The sequence below is a fragment of the Berghia stephanieae genome, chromosome 14 (assembly GCF_034508935.2).
Source record: "Berghia stephanieae isolate SIO BIC M18660-M18661 chromosome 14, UCSD_Bste_1.3, whole genome shotgun sequence".
Classification (NCBI taxonomy): domain Eukaryota; kingdom Metazoa; phylum Mollusca; class Gastropoda; order Nudibranchia; family Aeolidiidae; genus Berghia; species Berghia stephanieae.
This window is the reverse complement of record NC_088373.1, coordinates 17340307-17349087: the sequence shown is the minus strand read 5'-3', so window position 1 is coordinate 17349087 and position 8781 is coordinate 17340307. Positions and strand designations below refer to the sequence as shown.

The 8781-nt window shown below is 35.4% G+C and overlaps 1 protein-coding gene across 1 annotated transcript in view; it reads left to right on the top strand.

Annotated features, from left to right (window-relative positions):
• Positions 1-7571, top strand: part of LOC144959680 (zinc finger protein ZPR1-like) — a 33822-nt gene extending 26251 nt beyond the window's left edge. The window contains exons 15-16 of the mRNA XM_078892359.1: positions 1-9; positions 4222-7571. The exon at positions 1-9 is cut by the window's left edge and continues 57 nt beyond it. Of these exons, the coding sequence (XP_078748485.1) occupies positions 1-9; positions 4222-4335 (123 nt within the window). The 3' untranslated portion in view covers positions 4336-7571. The remainder of the gene's footprint in view (positions 10-4221) is intronic.
• Positions 7572-8781: the final 1210 nt, after the last annotated feature.

Sequence of the window (8781 nt, the reverse complement as noted above, 5' to 3'; positions counted from 1 at the left end):
TACATACAGGTAGTTATTGATTGACTCTATTGAAGCTTATCTGTCGACAAGTTTCCTTGAATATTATCTGTCGCCAAGTTTCCCTTGAATCTTATCTGTCGACAAGTTTCCTTGAATCTTATCTGTTGACAAGTTTCCTTGAAAAGAGATGGAGTCCTTTCTCAGATCCGCACAATTCCTCAAACATCTTTTTTTTTTTTTCTTCGATCCTCAGATATCATATTTTGTGTTTTTAGTCGTCAGAAAAGGACTTTGTACGGAAGATCTTCCAATCTTTTCATAGAACTGCTGTTTTTGTTTGCTTTTAAGTCTTGATTTTTGTGCATTCGGCTAAATTTTCCTCCGAAATTGGCCATGGGAAGTCCCACCCCTGCTTGAAGTCGACATTGACTATTTGTCGCATTGACTGCAGGGACATTAATCATTTTATAGGGAAAAAGTGGTTTTGACAAATTCCATCACTATAAACATCTTCTGAATAGATGAGTCGAATCATCAGCATCATAATTGTATATATCTGTTCATGTGCAAAACGGCCAAAAATAATGATAAGATCCATGCCAGCGGGTGGTTGGATGGGAGCATCACCCTTGAATCATATACCTATGATGTTCGCATGTGTGTACGATCCGATAGTGATGTCGTTTCTTCTTCTCTTTACTAGCCTATCCTGCTTCTTTGGTTTGTGATTGTATTTTTGACAGGTGATATTTTTTTTTCTGTAAATCTTCTGCCTGTTTGTTCTTGGTTATTTATAATTTAGCTTATGATATTTTTAGGTTATGATTTTGATTTACATTTGTACTATTTTTGTTAGATTGCTTGTTTTTTTTTGTTTCAGCGGTCTCTCATATAACCTCAATTGTGTTGGAAGAGACCTAAAGCAACAAACAACAAAGATCCATGCCAAATTCTTTATGTTAAATCATGTCAAATTAAATCGGCAAAAATGCAATTATTGGTCAAATTTTGGGCAGATTTGGAAGAAATATCTCCACTACCTACCTATTTAAAAAGTATTTTCAAATATAAACACAAAACATAGAAAATAATGATTTTGGGAAATGGAAGGTAAATGATGAAACTATCGTTTTTTTTTAAAGGAAATCTTATTTTGGTCACAGAATGCCATTTTGACCTTTATAACCCAAGTGAAAACAGGGTTCAGTGACATTTGGTGTGTTTTCCCAGGTCTACACACATGTTATAAATATTGTCAGGAAAAGGTCAATAGATTAGATTGGTGTGTTTTCCCAGGTCTACACACATGTTATAAATATTGTCAGGAAAAGGTCAATAGAGTAGATTGGTGTGTTTTCCCAGGTCTACACACATGTTATAAATATTGTCAGGAAAAGGACAATAGAGTAGATTGGTGTGTTTTCCCAGGTCTACACACATGTTATAAATATTGTCAGGAAAAGGACAATAGATTAGATTGGTGTGTTTTCCCAGGTCTACACACATGTTATAAATATTGTCAGGAAAAGGTCAATAGATTAGATTGGTGTGTTTTCCCAGGTCTACACACATGTTATAAATATTGTCAGGAAAAGGACAATAGATTAGATTGGTGTGTTTTCCCAGGTCTACACACATGTTATAAATATTGTCAGGAAAAGGTCAATAGAGTAGATTGGTGTGTTTTCCCAGGTCTACACACATGTTATAAATATTGTCAGGAAAAGGTCAATAGAGTAGATTGGTGTGTTTTCCCAGGTCTACACACATGTTATAAATATTGTCAGGAAAAGGACAATAGAGTAGATTGGTGTGTTTTCCCAGGTCTACACACATGTTATAAATATTGTCAGGAAAAGGTCAATAGAGTAGATTGGTGTGTTTTCCCAGGTCTACACACATGTTATAAATATTGTCAGGAAAAGGTCAATAGAGTAGATTGGTGTGTTTTCCCAGGTCTACACACATGTTATAAATATTGTCAGGAAAAGGACAATAGATTAGATTGGTGTGTTTTCCCAGGTCTACACACATGTTATAAATATTGTCAGGAAAAGGTCAATAGAGTAGATTGGTGTGTTTTCCCAGGTCTACACACATGTTATAAATATTGTCAGGAAAAGGACAATAGATTAGATTGGTGTGTTTTCCCAGGTCTACACACATGTTATAAATATTGTCAGGAAAAGGTCAATAGAGTAGATTGGTGTGTTTTCCCAGGTCTACACACATGTTATAAATATTGTCAGGAAAAGGTCAATAGATTAGATTGGTGTGTTTTCCCAGGTCTACACACATGTTATAAATATTGTCAGGAAAAGGTCAATAGAGTAGATTGGTGTGTTTTTCCAGGTCTACACACATGTTATAAATATTGTCAGGAAAAGGTCAATAGAGTAGATTGGTGTGTTTTCCCAGGTCTACACACATGTTATAAATATTGTCAGGAAAAGGTCAATAGAGTAGATTGGTGTGTTTTCCCAGGTCTACACACATGTTATAAATATTGTCAGGAAAAGGTCAATAGAGTAGATTGGTGTGTTTTCCCAGGTCTACACACATGTTATAAATATTGTCAGGAAAAGGTCAATAGATTAGATTGGTGTGTTTTCCCAGGTCTACACACATGTTATAAATATTGTCAGGAAAAGGACAATAGAGTAGATTGGTGTGTTTTCCCAGGTCTACACACATGTTATAAATATTGTCAGGAAAAGGTCAATAGAGTAGATTGGTGGTTTTCCCAGGTCTACACACATGTTATAAATATTGTCAGGAAAAGGTCAATAGATTAGATTGGTGTGTTTTCCCAGGTCTACACACATGTTATAAATATTGTCAGGAAAAGGTCAATAGAGTAGATTGTGTGTTTTCCCAGGTCTACACACATGTTATAAATATTGTCAGGAAAAGGACAATAGAGTAGATTGGTGTGTTTTCCCAGGTCTACACACATGTTATAAATATTGTCAGGAAAAGGTCAATAGAGTAGATTGGTGTGTTTTCCCAGGTCTACACACATGTTATAAATATTGTCAGGAAAAGGTCAATAGATTAGATTGGTGTGTTTTCCCAGGTCTACACACATGTTATAAATATTGTCAGGAAAAGGTCAATAGAGTAGATTGGTGTGTTTTCCCAGGTCTACACACATGTTATAAATATTGTCAGGAAAAGGTCAATAGAGTAGATTGGTGTGTTTTCCCAGGTCTACACACATGTTATAAATATTGTCAGGAAAAGGTCAATAGAGTAGATTGGTGTGTTTTCCCAGGTCTACACACATGTTATAAATATTGTCAGGAAAAGGTCAATAGATTAGATTGGTGTGTTTTCCCAGGTCTACACACATTTTATGAATATTGTCAGGAAAAGGTCAATAGATTAGATTGGTGTGTTTTCCCAGGTCTACACACATTTTATAAATATTGTCAGGAAAAGGTCAATAGATTAGATTGGTGTGTTTTCCCAGGTCTACACACATGTTATAAATATTGTCAGGAAAAGGTCAATAGAGTAGATTGGTGTGTTTTCCCAGGTCTACACACATGTTATAAATATTGTCAGGAAAAGGTCAATAGAGTAGATTGGTGTGTTTTCCCAGATCTACACACATGTTATAAATATTGTCAGGAAAAGGTCAATAGAGTAGATTGGTGTGTTTTCTTGATGTCATTTTTAAAATAAAGTAAATATCTATTTTAAATTATGTACAAGAATGAATAGGACATCTTTCAAAACAAAAAAAAAAAACAACAACGTTTTGGACTCAAAACTCTTCTTCAGCTAATATAACAAAAACCAAAAAGGTTAAAATGTTAACACATCATCTTTAATTAGGATAGACGACATAATAGTATTTGGCACACATCTATTCTTCTTTCTTCTTCTTCGTTCCTCTGATGGACATCTATGGCTGCAGTCCGATATCTGCTATGAAGTCTGTGGTCCACTTTAGTTCCTCAGCCTCACCATAGAGTTTTGTGTTTGAGTGTGGAACACATCTATTCAAGAAAGGCCATCATATTTCCCACTTGGAAGTGCCAAATAATTTCCTGCTATCTATCTGATGTGTTGACATTTTGACTTATTTGTGATTGGCTGAAAAAGAGTTTTGAGCCCAAAATGTGATGGGTTTAGTATAGAGTTCTTAAATAAATTTTTTGTTCTGTTTTGGAAGTTGTTCCATCCATTTTTGTACATTCCTTTTTCCAGTCCACAAGATCCAGATACTTACTGTGGAAATGTGTTCTATTTCAGAGTCTTTGTGATCCTGATCCTGACCCCCAACTCAAGGTCACCAAATATAAACGATCCTTTGAAGAGAATGAAGATTTAGGCCTCAATGACATGAACACAGAAAACTACACGTGATAATTACAGATATCAAATGTTGATAATTTATTTGTTTTTGTTTCTTGTTAACTTTACATTTGTTCCTTGATTTTTTTAAAATGTGTCATTTGATTAACGATGTACGGATGGATGCAGCCAATGTCTGCTGTATTAATCAGGTCTGATAACCCAAATTATTATGGCCTTATTGTTGTCATGGAAATACCATCAAACCAACACACATTTTCCATGACAACAATGTTTAAACAAGCCCATAACTGTGTTCGGGTTATCAGATCTGTCTATGTGTGTACCTCGATTACAACGGATTTCAGATAAGTTGACTTTTTAAAAAATGTTAAGGTTTTGTCAATCTCATCCACTCGCCAGGAAATTAATTTGAAATGTCTTAAAATCTATCTGACCTGTGTGGATTCCATATTAAAGACAACGTTTCTAAACGTTGACATATTTCACAGTTAGAATGTGTCTGTGTGTGTGTGTGTGTCAGAAATATTGATCTCCTGCAGGTCCTAAATTTAATATCGATCAACAACTTATCTGGAGTCAACTGTAAATGTTTGAATTTGGCTTTGCCTTTTGTTGGACCCTAACACCAATGACGTCTGTTATTTCATTTCTCTAACCAACAATTCACTAAATTTGTCAGATAAAAAACTGAATGTAAGACTAGCCTGACATCCAATTTCAAACCAAATAATTTTGTACATTTATAAAACACAAATGAAAATGTTGCTGCTTGAAGCTCGAAGGAAAAAAATTGCACACTTTTTATTTATATTATAATTAATTGTCATATTTTAATTCATGCTTCCTTACAAAGGGGACATTCTATTTCCTGTCCCATCATTGTTTTTGTTTATTCACTTTAAACAACTCCACCATCCATACATCTTCATTGGTCATTACACTCATTGTGTTTTGTTGATAAAAGGGAAACCTGAAAGGTCCACATTACCTATCTTCGTGTAATATTTTGAAGCTTACATTTCAATCCTTATCATTATTTCTATAGCACCAACATCTCATGCAACAGGAGCTTCATGTGATTTCATTCTGTGTTTCTGGTTCTCATGGGAAGTTGCTTGAAGGTTGTGGAAAAGGAAACCATTGTCATTGTCATACACACCTGCCTCGAAAATGGAAACATTGGTCATTCTGAGAAATACGAGTTGTTGTCGCTATAAATAACTTTAAAAATCACTGTTGGATGGACAAGTTGATTGGTCTTTTTGTGTGTAGGGAATTTGCCATAGGAAATATTCATTATTCATTTACGATTTAGCTTGTTTTGATAGAGCACTATATATAAATATACAAGTGACCCCATTTGACTTTAGTAGTGGAAATGAGGCTTCATTTTGAGCTAAAAATAGAAATGAAATAATCAAATCGTAGACATTCAGAAAAGTGAGTGGATCAAGCATGGCACTTATGTCGATGATAACCAGAAATGAAGTGAGTAGGAAAGTGCCAGAAGACAACAGAGAATAAAAACGTCACGGCGGTGATGGGAGCTCGAACCCGCGACCTGTAGGATAGCTCATACGGTAGAACCATGATCTCCCCAGCCAGACAAAGTTGTCCTACCAGTAAGGTCGTGGTTTGAACCCCCATCAAAATTTTTGTTCTCTGTTGTCTTCTGGCACTTTCCTACTCACTTCATTTCTTGTTATTTTACATAACCTCATTCCATTCTTTGGTTTATTTCAAGATTTTCAAGTCTGTTTAATGAATTATCTATTTTATAATGTGGATATAACAACATTGCTGATCAAGTAGAAGTGATAGTAAGCTGCTGGCAGCTGTGGACTGTAGACGGGAATGTAAATGGTGCTGCTCGAAGCTTGAGGAAATAATTAACAATGTGAAATTGAATGTAAGCTTTAATTTAATTACAAAAACAGTGGATTTTTCGGGTTTCCCCTTTATCAACAAACAGGATGAATGAAACACTACTGCCCATCAATGTTTTGTTTATTCATCTTAACAACGCCACTACCTTATCATCTCATTCATCTGTAGTGTTTCATTCATCCTGATTGTTGATAAAGGGGAAACCCGAAATGTCCATTCTATCTCTTTTCGTAATTAAATTGAAGCGTACATTCAATTTCACATTGTTATTTATGTAAACAGTAATAAACAACAATGAAAATAACAGCTTCAAAAATGAATAATATACCAAACACCGAACATTTCGGCTCAAAACCCTTCTTCAGCCAACAAAAAACCCCAAAACAAATGCATTACTTTAAAAAACAGATAGACGGTAGATATAAAATTAGCACATTCTTTCTGTCATAAGATTTTGGAATGTAAACAAAAAGATGCGACTGGGTGGGGATCCTGACCTCCCATAGTGGGCAGGGAGGTACATGCTGTGTCTTCTATCCCCCCATACCCGTTTCCCAATTGTTTCCTGTCATTGTCTTGGAATGAGATTACTTAGTTTTGTCCTGATCCTTGCCGGAGCTCCTTGGCTGGGAGGGAAACAGTCGAATGTATAGTTATAGTTTTGGGAGATGATATTTTTTTCCTTGTAAATCATCTCTCTGTTATGCATTGTATTATGTTGAGTTTACATATTATATTAAATGATTGGTAAACATTTGAGTGTATTCCTCTTAGATAGGACCTGTGCTTGTGTCTGGATGAGACTTTTAGGTGATCTCAAACTAAGTGCATTGGTGGTCTGCTCTTGGAATCTACATCAGATCCCTATTTGTTCCCAGTTCCCCTATGTCTTACTTTTTCTTGGGTGCTTTTATTGTAATTCTATAACTTTTTACTATCCCATTTTCTTCCTTTTTACTGGCGCTGATATAACCTAAATGTGTTGCAAGCGCCGTAAAACCCTTAAAAACAAACAAAACAAAAAGATGCGAATGATGTTTATTTTAATTGTTGTTTATTCCTTTTTGCTATTGAAGTTGCAAAGTTTATTCTACTCTATACTTTTTCTAAGCTGTTATATCACATTATAGAGGAATGGTAGGGGCTACTTGAAGCCTGGGATCGTGAAAATATCAATGAAAGATTGATAAAGGAGAGGCTTCGGAATGGAACGATACAGACCTGAAACGGCCATTGTCTGTTTTGTTCTCATCCCAATCCTCCATTTTCACTCTTTCGTTAGTATATCACATTATCTAACGATAAGTGTATGACCTGACTTATACAATTCCTATTGTTCCAGCCTCAGACTTTGAGAATTGAATAAAACAGCAGAATTTTCTGTTTGAGGAAATTCATATATTTTTGTTTTTGGCAGTTTTCATCATTAATTGCAATAACTTTGATAATGGACACAGGATTATGATAACAAATTGGCTTAAACTGTAGAAATGCCGATATTGTGTTTAATCATCACACTGGACTGGTGAGTCGTGTCTCTTCTATCTGACTTTATCCCAGAATAGGGTTCAACAGTTGTGACGTCACTTCCCTGGTAATGACGCATAGTAACTTACTAACTTGTTCTAAACTATAGGAACAGTGGTGGACGCCCTTATAAATACTTCTCCGACAAGCATAAATGTGTATCCAGAGGAGAAAAAACATAAATCTGATCATGTTTTGACTTTATACATTCTGATCACATGACATGTGAAAAAGTTCTAGCCAGCATGAAAAATAAATTGTACAGATTTTCTTTGTTTAGAACCAAGTTATTCCTTGCTGGGGGGATGTGACAACAGTCTATTGAATCCTATTGGAAACCATTTAACCTGTAGATTTTTTACCAATCGGTAACATGGAATTTGCGACACACCTTCACATGTGCTCGGACAAACATAGTTGGTTGTTTATAAACAATATGAATGAAATTGACCCCTCTCTCTGTTTTCATACTGCCACACGATCACACGGTTTTCTCGATCATATTATAAACGCTTAAATTTACACATAGTTTTCTGTGTTGGTTCTATTGGTCAAACGGTAGAACAGTGGGTATTTTACTTAGACAAATGTCATTGATTGATAAAACCCATGTAGTGTGCTATGTTTACCAATCACTGCCATTGTTTACATTATGATGACTGGACTGTCCGAGAGGCGTGGTTATCTAAGTGTCTATTGCCAACTGGTATGATTTCTGACAGATTATCCCACTAACCCAAGGCCTTGACCTCAGTGCTGCCCTGCCCCTTCTCCCCAGAGATTTTTTGGTACTTTCCAAAAGGAAAAAAAAAAAAACCCAATTTACTCAATCCAAAAGTTAATTGGCATCATGCTCAAAGAGTTTTATTCAACTAACATTTTCCTGTACAAATTTACAGCAGTAGCTTTAATGATAATTGGATTTCACGTTCATGGACAGACATTTGCCAAAAACATTAACTGGTGTCTGGATGACTGAAGATTCAGTCACAAGGTGATAGTTGTGTTGTGATTAAATTTGTTTGGACTAAACATAAATAGAATGAAAAAATAGACCCAACCCACCCCTCTCCCCCCAAC